Source organism: Anolis sagrei, chromosome 6 (genome assembly GCF_037176765.1).
Source record: "Anolis sagrei isolate rAnoSag1 chromosome 6, rAnoSag1.mat, whole genome shotgun sequence".
NCBI classification, from domain to species: Eukaryota; Metazoa; Chordata; class Lepidosauria; order Squamata; family Dactyloidae; genus Anolis; species Anolis sagrei.
In genome coordinates this window covers 60,476,874-60,493,420 of record NC_090026.1, presented here as the reverse complement: position 1 = coordinate 60,493,420, position 16,547 = coordinate 60,476,874, and the positions used below count along the sequence as shown (strand labels likewise).

At 41.1% G+C, this 16,547-nt stretch overlaps 1 protein-coding gene across 1 annotated transcript in view; it reads right to left on the bottom strand.

Annotated features, from left to right (window-relative positions):
* The window catches only part of COL15A1 (collagen type XV alpha 1 chain), a 216,930-nt gene that overhangs the window by 87,333 nt on the left and 113,050 nt on the right, over positions 1-16,547 (bottom strand). The window contains exons 8-12 of the mRNA XM_067470147.1: positions 16,091-16,192; positions 13,297-13,359; positions 6,107-6,178; positions 2,950-3,012; positions 1,525-1,659 (exon numbers count right to left, since the gene is read on the bottom strand). Coding sequence (XP_067326248.1) covers positions 1,525-1,659; positions 2,950-3,012; positions 6,107-6,178; positions 13,297-13,359; positions 16,091-16,192 — 435 coding nt within the window. The remainder of the gene's footprint in view (positions 1-1,524; positions 1,660-2,949; positions 3,013-6,106; positions 6,179-13,296; positions 13,360-16,090; positions 16,193-16,547) is intronic.

Below are 16,547 nucleotides of genomic sequence, written 5' to 3'. Positions count from 1 at the left end.
GCAGAGCCCAGAGGAGCTGGATGTACATCTGACTCCCCATAGAAGAAGCTGGGGAGTAAACAGTGGGAAGCAGGGGAAAGTGGAGAAATGGTGTGGGAAGGGAATGCAACATGACACTGCCCCATGGTTTCTCCTACTGTCCCTTACTGTTCCCTCGCTTCTCGGCCTCCATGTGATGAGGTCCCTAGAAATTTATATAGTTATTAACCCAGTGGTGAGATTTTTTTTTTCATAATAGTGACATAGGGTTTGTCCAACAAACAGATAGTCTGGTATTTATTTATTGTGTCGGAGCCCCCAGTGGCGCAGTGAGTTAAACCCCTATGCCGGCAGGACTGAAGACCGACAGGTCGCAGGTTCAAATCCGGGGAGAGGCGAATGAGCTCCCTCTATCAGCTCCAGCTCCTCAAGGGGGGGCATGAGAGAAGCCTCCCACAAGGATGAAAAAAACATCAGATCATCCAAGCGTCTCCTGGGCAACTTCCTTGCAGACGGCCAATTCTTTCCCACCAGAAGCGGCCAATTCTCTCACACCTGATTTAGTGCATTGCTGTACAATGCTGTCGCTCACAAATAAGCGGTCTGGGTTATATCCTCGGTGCCATCTCCCACTGTTGTAGGATGGTGGAAGCTTACTATCATGGATGAGTGATAGTTTGTGCAGTTCAGACCAGGAGAGGACAGCCTCTCCATTTTTATCCTCTTGAGCATAGCCCCATATATGGCTATGGCTGTTAAAGTCACCAATTACTACTGCCCTTTGGTGCCTATCAAAGTTCTCGGGGGAGGAGAAACAAAACTCTTCATTTGGGGGCTTGTACACAGAGGTGACGGTGATGTTATTAAGCTCGACTGTTATAACCTCTATATTGTTTTCTTCAGTGTTGTGGGCACTGCTGACTTGGAGGCCTGGTTTTACAAAGACAGCGCTTCCATACTGTGCATGTCTAGGATCATTCCTGGAACTTTGGGTCGTTTCTGTTGTTCATCCCTGTGTGTTTCTTGGACACACAGCACACCGCATTTCTTATCTCGGCACATATTCATAGAGCAGTTGTTCTTTAGCAGCTGACATGCCTTCAATGTTGATTGAGATTATTGTCATGGTTGGTCCTGAAAAGGTCCGTTGGTTGTTTTGCTTGCTTGCTTGCATGCTGCAAGTTGCTTCTGGTTGCTTCTGGAGTGAGAGAATCAGCCGTCTATGAAGACGTTGCCATGGGGACGCCCGGATGTCTTGCAATCCTGCGAGGAGGTTTCTCTCATGTCCCCTAGATAGTCTGGTAGCAAAAGCCAAGTAAGATAGACTTCTGTTAGTAGGGGAAATTAGAAGGTAGACATTTGAGGAGTCTACCAATATTCACCACAGGACCTACAACCTTTAGTCCACAATTGCACTGCTATAGCTATATGAGCTATTCCATCAAATGGCAAGTAGCAAAGTGAATCGATTTTTTAATGATACTAATATTGACTCCACTGCTAATATAGAAAGGCTCCAGAGCGTGTGTATGCATAGTTACTTACGCGAGGTCCTGCTTCTCCAGTTGCTCCATCTTTCCCATTTTCTCCTGGAAATCCAGGGGGGCCTGCATTTGAATCTGGCGCTGGGAATCCAGGAGCACCAGGTGGACCTGGAGGACCTGGAGGCCCAGGGGCACCCTGCATAGATCAGACACACTGTTACAGAATAATTACAACAATTGACTCAGCAACGGACTTACTTAGTAGTCTTGGAAGCCCATTGTCTCAGCCTGAGGCCCACTGTACTTGTCTACTGTAGGGGATAATATATGCAAAGTACCTGAAGTGCTGTTTAAAAAATAATAATATATATGTATATATAAAGATTAAAATAAAGAGCCTGAAATAAAATAAAATAAAATAAAATAAAACATTATTTTATGTCAGGCTCATCACAAGTTTACAAGTTGGGACTGAATCCTCAAACAGTCTGATTCACTGGATATTCATAAAGCTATATGGGCTAAATCTTGACTTGCTACTTGCTCAATCTGTCATATCAGTTAGTCACACCAATGGACACACTAAGTTAGGCACAGTGTGCTCAGCTACCGGAACCTTAAATAATAGGGCTGGGCGGTTTCGTTTCGTTAATTCGTAATTCGTTAAAAATTCGTTATTTTTTTGATAACGAAGCGATAACGAACCATTCTGGAGCAACTTAAAAACGAAACGAATTTTTAAATTCATTTCGTAAATGCTTCGGATTCGTTATGTATTCGTTTCGTTATCGTTTTGAGGCCGTTTCGTTATTATTTCCGCATGTCTGGGGCAAGTTTTATAGTTGTTTTTTTGTTTAATTAGTGAAAAAAAATTATAAATATCACACCAACAGTCAACAACAGAGGGAGAGGGAAGCTTCAGAAGTTCCCCCTGTCCCATTTGGAGGTTTTTTAGCGTATTGCGCGGTCGCGTCCGCCATTAACGAATCGATTCGTTATTGTTTCGAAATTGTTTCGTTAATGTTTCGTAATTTTTTTAACATTTACGAAATTTCGTAAATATCGAACTTTTTAAAAGAAAAATTTCAGAATTCTTTTAAATATCGAAACGCAAAAAAACCCAAAAAATGAATCGATTTTAGAAACAAATTTTTCCGTTGTTACCCAGGCCTATTAAATAAGTAATTCTAAGGACCTTGTCATATGGCCTGTAGCAGCACTCCTCTTAATGGCCAGCCATGTGATGAGGTCCTTATCTAAACTCCCACTAATATTAACATTCAAAGCACTAGTGAGAAATGAAAATCATTACTTCCCGCAAAGTTGTTTTTATTCTGTCAAGATCTGCAGCCTCAATTCTGAAACAAATATGTTTCTTACAGTTTTCCCATTGTGTTATAGTGAGACAGTGAACAGTTTTTGCTACTACTACCTTAGGACATTATTGTTGAAAAAGCTACCAGGAACAACTAGAGCACCTACTTACTCTGGGAAGCTCTATGTCTTTGCCAAAGTCACCAGATCCAGAGCCTTCTATTTCCACTCTTCTCTGAAATGAGGAACAATAGAAGAAGAAGAAGAAGAAGAAGAAGAAGAAGAAGAAGAAGAAGAAGAAGAAGACTAAGATGAAGAAGAAGAACTTTACTTTTCTATCCCACCTCCATCTCCCCAAAGGGACTCAGGGCAGCTTACATGAGGCCAAGCCCAAAGCAGGATACAATTAAAATCAAAGCAGTAACCATTAAAACAGCATAAAACAGCATAACAATAATAACAAGCAACAGCAGTAACAGCAGATTAATTTTGGGGGGGGGGGGGGGGGAGAAGACCACTATGCAAACTGGTTAAAGGATAATGTGGTTCAATAAGGTGGAGCCAATGTATAATAGCGTAGGAAACATCATGAAAACAGAGCAAAATTAACAGGATCATAATCAAGTCAATGTAATATAGGAAATCAGATTAAATGACGATTCAGGTTATGATACATCTCGTTTGTCATAGGAGTCATCAACTGAAAACACGACAAAACATCCACATCTTTAATTCCTTACGGAATATGGCTAGGGAGGGTGCCAACCTAATCTCCCTGCGGAGGGAGTTCCAGAGAGGGGGGGCACCACTGAGAATGCCCTTTAAAAACTGTGAATGGGTTGTGAAAATGCATTATGCTACTCTAAGGGTCCTTTTACACATGCCTTAAAAAGCCAGAAGTAACCGGTATTAAAAGGGGGGGGGGTAAACGTTTAGCAAAATTGTGGGCAGAATCGGGTTAACAGCTGAAAAGAATGTGTTAAAAAGTTGTGCTTAAAACCCGATTCTCTGCCCCCCCCCCCAAATGCACGCTTTCACGTGACTGTGTATCTTTGCAGTCATACAAAGCACATAATTCCCTTCCCTTCCTCCTGTGTGGACTGCTCCAGTGTACATGCACATTTAAAAAGCCTGAAACAGCTGGTTGGACTGTCAAAAAATTGAGTCACAGAAACATAGGAGGCTAAAAGGAAGCAGAATCGGAAAGCAATTAAAATTCTTTGCAACAATTCCTTTATTTAGATCTTTATAATATTAAGCAGAGCTTGAATTAATAGTTGGGCAAAGAGAGAGAATAAGAAGTCTGCTTGCGGGCATGTAGCCGGGGGGGGGGGGGGGAGGGGGAGGCTTGAGGGGCTTCAGCCACCCCCCCCCCCCAGAAATTCTCATGGTGGTTCGCGAAAAGGCCTTACTGGTGCATTATTTAAACTGTTATGTTTATTCATATCATGCTCTGATCACCATACTCAATATATCCCATATGCATGGGGGTACTCGGGTAACGATGCAAAAGGTTTGCTAGGTTAGACCCTCTTTCACTCAGACTCAGCCCCCCCTGAAACAAACTCAGCCCCCCTCCCCCGAATCAAAATCTTGGCTACGGGCCTGTCTGCTTGTGTTTACATCTGAATCTCTGCATGTGTGCAAATGAGATCCAGTGCATCTTGAAGAGATTTAAAAACAAAAACAAAAAACTTCCACCAGATATCCCCTGTCTGCCCTCCAGGTTGATTTTCTTCAAAGGAAGGTGTGAAGATGGTGGGAAACCATTTCTCGGGACTGACACATCTGTGCGGCCTTGCTATCAGGCACTGGGATTTTATACCCCACTTTTAAAACTCGCATTTTGGTGCTGTCTGGAAGCGCCCTAAGAGAGCATTTTTCTGATCAAAACTCTTAGATAGTATTTTTAGTTTGTAGGCTAAGTTGGTAGACTTTTCCCTGCAGATTAAAGAATAGAGACGCAACATCCATGATGCACCAAAATGTAACGGGGAATCTTTGTTTGGGGCATATAATTGCCTCATTCACAAACCAGATGAGCAAGTATGTAATTTTACAGCAACAGGGAATATGAAGTGAAGGGAACTGATTCTTGTCCTTTCTTGTCCTTTTTTCCCAAACAAGATTGGGTTGGAGAGAAGGATATTAGCAATGACAGAGTTGAGGATATGAAGTGGGAGAGGATGGTACTGTAGTTCTTCTCACTGTCGTGTCCTTTTCATACCAAAATCTAACCACTGCCCCAGTCTTTTTAAATATCTGAATGGAACAGATAAGTACACAAAGCTACCATCTATTAGGATCCCATCTACACTGCTAACTGTAATCTGAATATAGATTATCTGCTTTAAACTGGATTATGTGGCATTGTGGTTGGGTGCTGGGATTCAGGACTTCTGCTCGATCTATCTGGCTGTTCCTCCAGACAAATTTATATACGATTAAAGGTCTACATCAAATGATTTGCCTCCTAAATTCAAAACCCTTCGCCCCAACACCAAGCATAAAGTCACACCTCAATCACTGAACTATATATGAACAGAATTATTTATCCTGTTCTCTCACGCACCACTTCCTTCTAAGTGGGAAACTTGCCAAAGGTCAAGTCCCTCCCCAGGCCTTTCTGTTGCTCTCTCTCATTACAGGCAGGCAACAAGTTGCAAACATCTGATTTACATATAACTCGGTTGCAAACAGGGATGATACAACAGGAAGTGAGAGGAAATCTACCTTCATGAACGGAAATTTACTCCTGTAAGAGTTATCACGGAGGGAAAGGGGGTCTCAATTGAAGCTTTGTCAGCAATCATTTTCACAATAATCCAGACAGCAAAACTAACATTGTGGATTGGTAATCCTAATAATAATAATAATAATAATAATCTTTATTTATATACCGCTCTGTCTCCCCATGGGGGACTCAGGGTGGTTTCCAAGTAATATCACCGAAACATACAAAGTAAACAACATAACATAAAATTAACAAAAAAACCCCAATGCTATCCAAATAAATTAGCTGGTGTTACAGTTTGAAATGTATTGTTCCAACTTACATACAAATTCAACTTAGGAACAAACCTACAGAACCTATATTGTTCATAATTTGGGAACTGCCTGAACTTCTTAATAATCTCTATCTTTCTCCCTCTTTGTGGCCTATTTCTTTCACTCACCTTTGTATTTCCAATATTTTTCTTTTTCTCGTTTTCTTATCCACTGCTGATCACAGTACATATGTTATGCATGGTAAAGATTCAGTATAAGATTGAAAAGGCAAGAAAATACAGAAGCTGTTGTACATAAGAAACATCAAAACTCACAAATACCTTAGATGGAGCAGGCAGTCCTGGTGGCCCTGGAGGTCCAGGAGGGCCTGGGAGTCCAACACCAGTATCTCCCTAGAACAAGAGTAAGTATGATACTGTAAATACTAGAGCATATTTGTTAAATTATATGATTATTACATTCAGAGCAACCTTTCTTGCATTACTGAGACCTTGATAAATGAACTGGATGGCATTTACTTTTGTCTGCCTTGTTCATCTGGGTACTCAGTGCAGTATTAAACTAGGCTTGCGAGTTAGAAACGGAATAAGTGTCACCTATAGGGAATCTCTGACCTAGGCTGAATCTACACAATCCATTTTCAGAATGCAAATTAACTGCATTGAGCTGTTTTATATGAATCTACATTGTCATATGACCCAGTTCAATGCAGTTAATCTGAATTATGAATCTGGATTATATGGCAGTGTAGATCCAGCCTAAGAGACCTTATTGGTTAAGTTCTGGGTTTTAGAGGTTAGTGTTGGAGCTCAGCCTGTGAATGTGTTTGAGGATCAGGGTGCTTTGGATGTGGGGATTGATGTCAATGAGTTTCAAGATAGCAATGGTTTGGTCAATGATATTGATGCAGAGAATGACCAGGAGAACCCTGTTCAAAGTTTAGTTTCCCATGAGAATGTCCCTGAAGGGTGTGGGGATGATGGTGTGCTTCCTGAATTGCTACCAGAGAGTTCCCATGATTTGGAGTTTGAAAACAGCTCGGCACCAGGTGCAGAAATTAATGAGCAAATAGATAGACGGGAGAAGATTAGTCAAAACAGAAAAGCCGAACAGTGGCTTCAGCGTTCTGCCAGGCTCTGAAAGAAAAAGATAAGAGATTCTAAACTACAGCGAAACCAATTTCTGAGTGCTTGGAACATAGCTAACAAGGAGATAAAAGTACAGGATATGTAGTTATATGAAGCATTGTTTGGAATCAAGTCAAGATCTCATCCTTCTTTCATGGAAGCCTAGCTTGGAAGATTCATGTTTAAGTGGAAGCTGTTAAAGTACAGTAAGTCCACAAGTGACAAACATCAGACTTACAAATAACTCCTAGTTAAGAACAGTGCGAGACAACAGGAAGTGAGAAATCTACCCCTCAGAAGAGAAATTCACTCCTGAAAGAATTTTCATATGGAAAAGGTGTCTCAACTGAAGCTTTCTCACAAATCCTTGTTTCCACAAACAGGACAATAATCACAGGGACAGAAAATGAGGTGAAAGCTTCTAAACAGGGGCACAGACAGCAAAGCAAACACCACAGGGATGTTAAACTTTCCCTATGTTTTCCATAGCTAAAAGATATATATTTTTGGCTGGAGTTACACTTAAAAATGTATCTGTTCCAATTTACAAACAAATTCAACTTAAGAACAAACCTACAGAACCTATCTTGTTTGTAACTTGGGGACTGCCTGTACTCACAATAGTCCTTTATTGCTGTAGCATAACAGAAAGATCCAATGGACTCTAGTCTCCCTCCTCCCTCTTCTTTTCAGTGTATTTCCCTTTAAACTTCCCTGAGGCCCACCCTTCACATCACCCAGTTGATGTTCCTCAACAAGCCTTGATTCATGGCTGGTTTCTCTTCCTTAGGATTAAGGGAGTATGCTGACTTCAGAACTAGGGTGAGACCTTCTGCCTCTCTCACATTCTAACAAGGGGCTTGAGAACTCAGATGAGGCGTGGTAGTGCTAAGGTGGGAAGTGGGGATTGATTTTGGAGTTACTGGCAGGACATGAAATAGAGAGGAGATTTGATCCACCAGTGGAATGCTACTACTAAAAAAGCAGACAGGCATTCAAAATCAAGGTGAGGCATGCTGGTGCCATGATGGGAAGGGGAAGTAGGTGCTGGGTCTGTTGGCAGGGCAGGAAATGGAGAGGAGCAAGGGGAGAAGGAGGGAAGAAACAGATTGAGCCATCATCTGGATCGATGGAGACTTACAACAATCACAGTTTTCCTGTTTTCAAGGAATATCCTACGCCCTTGTATGTATCACAGGACACAATGGCTCCATTCCATTTTAGCTCCTCCAACTTTTTGAAAACTGAGAGAGTGCTTCCACTCCAGCTCACTGAAGAGAAACAAAGTAATGGGGGATGTGTGGCTCAAGAGCAGTATGTGTGAAAAAGATCATGGGGTTCTCATGGACAACAAGCTAAACATGAGCCAATAATGTGATGTGGCGGCAAAAATGGGATTTTGGCCTGCATCAATAGGAGTATAGTGTCTAGATCCAGGGAAGCAGGGGCGGCTTGTCCATTACGCAAAGTAAGCGGTTGCGGTACACTTTTTTTTGCCAGGGGCGCAGAGGCGCCTCTGTAAATGCCCCTCAACCGCTACTTGAGGAGCACCCCCTCGGCTCACAACAGCCCTAGCAGTCTGTTTGCTTACCATTGAAAATTACCTAGGGCCACCTCTGCAGGGAAGTCATGCTACCCCTCTATTCTGCCTTAGTTAGACCACACCTGGAATACTGTGTCCAATTCTGGGCACCACAATTCAAGAGAGAAATTGGCAAGCTGGAATGTGTCCAGAGGAGGGCGACTAAAATGATCAAGGGTCTGGATAATAAGCCCTATGAAGAGTGGCTTAAAGAGCTGGACATATTTAGCCTGAAGAAGAGAAGGTTGAGAGGAGATATGATAGCCATGTATGTGAGAGGAAGTCATAGGGAGGAGGGAGCAAGCTTGTTTTCTGCTGGCCAGGAGACTAGGATGCGGAACAATGGCTTCAAACTACAAGAAAGGAGATTCCACCTGAACATTAGGAAGAACTTCCTGACTGTGAGAGCCGTTCAGCAGTGGAACTCTCTGCCCTGGAGTGTGGTGGAGGCTCTTCTTTGGAGATAGCCATCTTTGGATAGCCATCTGTTGGGGGTGCTTTGAATATAATTTTCCTGTCACTTGGCAGGGGGTTGGACTGGATGGCTCATGAGGTCCCTTCCAACTCTTTGATTCTATGATTCTATAATTCTGACTAGTTATGATCTTGACACCCTTAGAAACCAAACAGAACCAAATCAAACTCAAATGAATTAATGCTTTCATCCTTTGTGTGTGCATGCATGCATGAATGGGTGAGAGGGATGAGCAGCTGAAAGAGTACAGACTGTCTTGTCTCTGAGGAAACTAAGCCCGAAATATGAATATGGTGTTAGGAAGCAAATTATAGGAAAAGCACTTATACAATATGTTGCTATAGGAACTGCTTGGCGAAATCACACTGAAGCAAGAGAATGAACTCATAAAGACATTTACTGTCATAGCAGTTGAATAAACACAGACATGTACTTTAGTAATCACAGTATTCAGTGTCTATTCTTATTTTTAAAGATTCTTCTTCTAAGATGGAATAAACAAGGCAGTGATATATCTTACAAGACCCTCTGACAACACTAGTGGAGAAAAGAAATTCCAAAGCAGCTTAGTACAAGCCCTATGCTTTCTAGTTATTGGTTGACTCAAAGCAGAGCCCACTGAAGACTCTCATTCCTGTTTTATTTTATTTTTATTTATCAGATTCGATTTCTACTTTTCCTTTCTCCCAGGATGGAATGCGATAATAATAATAATAATAATAATAATAATAATAATAATACTTTATTTATATACCACTCCATCTCCCTGAGGGGACTCAGAGCGATTCCCAGGTAACATCACAAAAACATACAAAGTAAAAAAACAACATAACCATAAGACTCTCTTTCAGTTGTACACCGTCCTGTTGCCCATCCCTTTCACTTTGGCCACATTGTCATTTATCTCTTTTTCAGTACTTCCCATCCAAGTTTCTGGCAACACTCATCCACTTTTCACTATATTTCAACCTCTTCCAACTTCTCTCTCCCTGTACCATCTTCCTTTTGTTCTTGCTTGCCTTCCCACCCTCTCAGCACCTTGTTTCCCTTGCTTCATTCTCCTCTCCATCACAACTCCTCCGTGGCCCTTTTTACATTGCCATATAATCCAGATTATCAAATCAGATAATCCATATTATCTGCTTTGAACTGGATTTTATGAATCTACACTGCCAGATTTTATGAATCTTCTACTTCTATATGAAATCCAGATTATCTGCTTTGAACTGAAGCAGATAATCTGGATTTCATATGGAAGTAGAAGGGGTCTATGTCATACATACTTTTTGCAGAGAAGAGTTAATTCCAAAAGTTTAATATTGTTTACTATTTCATAGAATCATAGAATCTTTAGATGGATCTCCACTGCTGTATAATCGAGGTTATCAAAGCAAATAATCCACATTATCTGCTTTGAACTGGATTATATGAGTCTATGATACTTCATCGCTATGATACTTCACCTAGTTGATGGGAAGCTTCCCACCGGAGTGGAAATCATCTATCGGACAGATGGCAAGCTGTTTAACCTCAGCAGACTGAAAGCCAAAACCAAGGCTACAACAACATTTGTTATAGAACTCCAGTATGCTGATGACAATGTCGTCTGTGCGCATTTAGAAGAAGATCTACAAGCCACTCTAAATACCTTTGCAGAAGCATATGAGAAGTTCAGCCTGTCATTGAACACAGAGAAAACCAAAGTGCTCTTCCAGCACTCACCAGCCAACCCCTCCCCAATGCCAGAGATACAGCTTAATGGTGTAACATTAGAAAATGTTGACCATTTCCGCTACCTTGGCAGCCACCTCTCCACCAAAGTCAACATCGACACCGAAATACAACACCACCTGAGCTCTGAAATGAAGCAGAGAGTGTTTGAGGACCGGGACATCCATAGGGATACCAAGGTGCTTGTTTATAAAACTATAGTCCTCCTAACCCTGCTATATGCCTGCGAAACATGGACTGTCTACAGACGTCACATGCAACTCCTGGAACTATTCCATCAGCACTGCCTCTGGAAAATCCTGCAAATCTCTTGGGAAGACAAATGGACAAATGTCAACGTGCTGGAAGAAGCAAAGACCACCAGCATTGATGCGATGGTCCTCCGCCATCAACTCCGCTGGACCAGCCATGTTATTCGGATGCCCGACAACCGTCTCCCAAAGCAGTTGCTCTACTCTGAACTCAAGAACGGAAAAAGGAATGTTGGTGGAAAGGAAAAGAGATTTAAAGATGGGCTCAAAGCCAACCTTAAAAACTGTGGCATAGACACTGAGAACTGGGAAGCCCTGGCCCTTGAGCGCTGCAGCTGGAGATCAGCTGTGACCAGTAGTGCTGCAGAATTTGAAGAGGCATGAATGGAGGGTGAAAGTGAGAAACGTGCCAAGAAAGGCGCATCATGCCAACCACGACAGAGACCACCTTCCACCTGGAAACCAATGCCCTCACTGCGGAAGAAGATGCAGATCAAGATTTGGGCACCTACGGACCCACAACAATACTAACCCTGGAAGACTATCCTACTTGTCCAAAGAGGGATCGCCTAAGTAAGTAAGTAAGTAAGTAAGTAAGTAAATGAGTCTATACTGCTTCAGATGGAGGTGGGACCGAGAGTAGGGCCTCCTCTGCTGACCGCAGTGTCCAAGTTGGTACATAAGAAGAGATGTGATTTGACAAATAGCCTAGACCTGAGCCATTTAGGGCTTTAAAGGTAATGAGCAGCACTTTGTATCTAGCCCAGAAGCAGGCAGATAGATAGATAGATAGATAGATAGATAGATAGATAGATAGATAGATGGTGCAGTATGATTAGAGTAGTTTACACCACTTCACCAAGGTCAGTTTTTTGGAGACCAGGGTTCGAATCCCCACTCGGTCATGGAAACCCACTGGGAGACCTTAGGTAAGTCACACTCTCTCAGCCTGATAGGAAAGCAAAGACAGCCCCATCTGAATACATCTTACTAAGATACATACACCTTAGGGTCATAATAAATCAGAAATTACTTGAAGGAAGACAAGAACAACAAGATAATTGGAAAGAACAGTAACGGAATCTGAGACTTTTCAATCAGTCTGAGGTCCCTTCTACACTGCCTTATATCCCAGGATCTGATCCCAGATTATCTGCTATAAATTGGATTACATGAGTCTATACTGCGACATAATCTAGTTCAAAGTAGATAATCTGGATTTTATATGACAGTGTAGAAGGGGTCTGAATGGGCCCTTCCACACTGCCCTATATCACTGTTCTACAATTTTTCCAGTTTTTCTCAGTTTCGGAAACAAAATGTGCCGTTTCTTAATAAATTTAATGTGCTGAATTCAAACATAATAATTAAATGTGTTAATTGGCTCTGGTTTTTATGCAACAGCTATTTCAATTTTCTCCACAATAGGTAATTCTTTAATAATTATGATAATGCGCCTAACCTTACTGCATGTATATAAACCGTGAATATTTACTAAATTTTAGTCAAATTATATTGCCAATAGTTTATACATGAGAAATATTTATTTAATTAGTCTATTGTTTATGTTTGCGCAGCAAGAAACTCTATTAGTAGGCCTAACGGAGTTGAAAAGTCTGAAAGTTTAAATGTCGCCTTAATCGTGACTTTAGTTTATGTCCTGTTTGCTTCTCTTGACTTTTCTTTTGTATTCAAGGAAAGGATTGTCTCTTGCAATGCTCCAGCAGTAGTCTGACAGCATTGACGGAGTCCATTGGCCTTGAGATCTTTTTTCCATAGTGCTTTATTGACACACGTGCGAGGCATCACTACAGTAAAAAGAACAATGTAAAACAATGTTTAACAATACTGTCTCAGTCTTCAACTGACTGACCCTCACCGTTCAAAAGTCTGGCCTTATATAGGGCTTTCTGGCTTTTGCACACGGCACTAATACTGGGTCATCAAACTTTCTAGAGTATTCTAGAATCTTCCATAGTGTAAGTCGCAACATGTATTTTTTCAACCATACGTGATCACGTGATTGCTTATATCGTAAAAACTAGAGCCAATATACATTTTTTAATGTCATTTTCATTTTCAGCACCCCAAAATCATAAAAGAACAACTATTTTCAGGCCCGCAACTTTTTCTCCGTTGAACAGTGTATTTCAGGATCTGAATCCAGATTATCTGGAAGTGGAGACTCATATAATCCAATTCAAAGCAGATAATCTAGGATCAGTTCCTGGGATATAGGGTAGTGTAGAAGGAGCCTTAATCTCCAAATGTTTCCTTTTAACACAATCGCCTTTTAAATGGCAATTTATGGTGTCGTTTTTTTAAACATCAAATCTGCACCTACCTTTTCTCCTTTAGGACCAGGCTCTCCTTTTAACCCAGGTGATCCAAGAGTTCCTGGCAAAACCTGAAAAAAATAAATATCTTTTCCATTATTATTCTCCAAATAGTTGAGATTGTATTGTCAAATCTGACAAACAGTTATGGCAACCAAAAGGTTTCTTAATAATTCCAAGAATGTGGTATTAAACACTGTTATCCATGTTTTGATGACAACTTAGGATCTCATCGCATGAGCTGTGGGAAGTGGAGGCAATCTTTTCCCCAGCACAGCAAATCATAGTGTTCCATTCTGAAACTGATTGTTTCATTTTGAGGCTTCTCATGACATGCATATGTTCCCCAGCCTTTCCCCCATTGTGTCCTTCATTCAAAACCATCACACAAGCAATTTCTGCCAGTGCTCACCGTGTATTCCTTTCCTTTCTTTAAAAAAAATAATTTTATTATTATATAAAACAGAAATGATTTTTAAATTCTGTATGTATGTATTTTATCTTTTACAATTTAGCTGTAAATCGCCTAGAGCATTCTCGGATGGAGGGCGATTAATAAGTAATTAAATATGATGATGATGATGATGATGATGATGATGATAATAAACCTTTATTTATACCCCGCTAACATCTCCCGAAGGACTCGGTGCAGCTTACAAGAGGCCGAGGCCCAACACATCAATAAAACAACAGCATAACAAATACAACAATAAATAACTCATAAAACAAGCAATAAACATTAAAACAATAGCAATACACATTAGACAATAACACCATGACACATTTAAAACTAAGGCCGGGCCAAATGTAATGATTAAAATTTTAAAATGCTGAACATGACAGGTGAGATGGATAGGTTTTTGGAGATAAGTGCGGTGTGCAGACAATCTTAATCTCTAGTAAAGTGCAATTGAGACATGATGCTAGGAGTTTCCTATTCTGGGAAGGCACACTGGAACAACCACGTCTTCAAGCTCTTCCTAAAGACTGCCAATGTTGGGGCTTGTCTGATATCCTTGGGGAGAGAGTTCCAGAGTCAGGGGGCCACCACGGAGAAGGCCCTGTCCCTCGTCCCCACCAATCGCGCTTGTGACGCAGGTGGGATCGTGAGCAGGGCCTCTCCAGATGATCGGAGAGATCGTGTGGGTTCATATACGGAAATGCGCTCACGCAGGTAGATGGGTCCCAAACCATTTAGGGCTTTGTAGGTAAGCACCTGCACCTTGAATTGGGACCGGAAAATGAACGGCAGCCAATGGAGCTCCTTAAACAGGAGGGTTGACCTCTCTCTGTAAGGAACACCTTACATGATGATGATGATGATGATGATGATGATGATGATGATGAAATGAGAAAAAACAAACCGGGAAATCTTCAAAATCCCAAAACTCCAAAAAATTTAATACATGAAAAATGGAATTATGTATTTTTAAATAATAATTTAAAGCACCTGGTCTTAAGAGAAGTCAACCTGGTTTGGAAAAAAAAATTCAAGATTGATCCTAGCAGTCCAGGCATGAACCTCCACAAATATGAAACCTCTTTGGTGATATGGCCTAAGGGCTAATCAATAAAATTTATTTTAAATATGAAACCTGCCTCAAGATGCAAGGTTGTGTTGTGTACACAGCATGGCACAGCAAATGCTCATCTGAAAAATTTAGTCTCCACCTTTCCCTCTAAATATGCAATATTGCTTATCATCTTAGTTATATTAAGATTAATATCTGAGATAATAATTATACCCAATTAAATATCAGAATTTGAGCAGTTTTCCCCCCATATTTTATAAATAAATAAATAAATAAATAAATCACAGATGCTTTTCTGTATCTATAACCCGTATTTTCCGGCATATAAGACGACTGGCCATATAAGACGACCCCCAACTGTTCCAGTAAAAATATAGAGTTTGGGATATACTCACTGTATAAGACTACCTCTCTTCCAACGCACACCAAATAAATTTTTTAAAAGCATCAGATTTTATTTCAATATGCCAAAGTTTGGGCCTGTCTGATGTCTTTACGGAGTGAGTTCCAGAGTCGAGGGGCCACCACCAAAAAGGTCCTCTCTCTCGTCCCCACCAATCGCGCCTGTGATGCTGGTGGGATCGAGAGCAGGGCCTCTCCGGATGATTGAAGGTATTGTGTGGGTTCGTATACAGAGATGCAGTCACACAGGTCCCAAACCGTTCAGGGCTTTGTAGGTAAGAACCTCCATCTTAAATTAGGTCCAGAAAATGAATGGCAACCAGTGGAGCTCCTTGAACAGGAGGGTTGACCGCTCCCTGTAAGGCGCCCCAGTTAACAACCTGGCTGCCGCCCGTTGGATCATCTGAAATTTCCGGGCCGTTTTCAAGGGCAGCCCCACGTAGAATGCATTGCAGTAATCCAGTCTAGAGGTGACTAAGGCGTGGACTACTTTGACCAGATCCGCCAAAGTGGTCCATTGCATATTTTACTTTTATTTTTAAAGTGCTTTTCTTTATGTTTCTAGTAATTGTTATTGCTGATCTGTCATAAAACACTTGGGCATGCTTTACAAAACCATTATCTGGATAAAGTGGAAAGGAAACAGAGTTCATTTGACATTTGATGCTGGTTTCCCCCTTTTCCTGAAGCAAATAGCATGAAAGAAACTATGATGTTCACTCAACTCAACTTATTCCAGATTGCATTCATTTTCAGTGCCATCAGAAAGGAACTTTTCCTTATCTATTGATATTTAGGACTCATCTGAACATATGGGGAAACTGTCATTCACATTGACAGTTTTAATTAACTAAGCCGTGATACTCACAGGTGGCCTAGTTGTCCCAGGTTGTGTTTCTTCCAGGCTTGCTTCTCCTGGAGGTACAGGTACTCCTTCTTTCTCCTTTTGACCATTTTCACCTTTCTGTCCCTTCAGGTAGGAAACAGAAAACAGGGCTATAAACTTAAACTACTTCAGTGTAAAACTCTTACGAGAATTAGATTATTCTCAACCTGGAGTCCCCAGATGTTTTTGCCCTACAACTCCCAGAAATCCCAGCTAGTTTACCAGCTGTTAGGATTTCTGGGAGCTGAAGGCCAAAAACATCTAGGGACACCAGGTTGAGAACCACGGTTATAACTTGGCAATAAAGAACTGGGTCGGAAACACTCCTTTTAAATGCAAATAAAACAATGAAATCAAATATTCAATCTTTTAAAAAGTTATGAATGGGAGAAAGGAAATGGATGTCTATATTTCCAAGCATAGAGTTAGCTTTAGCCTA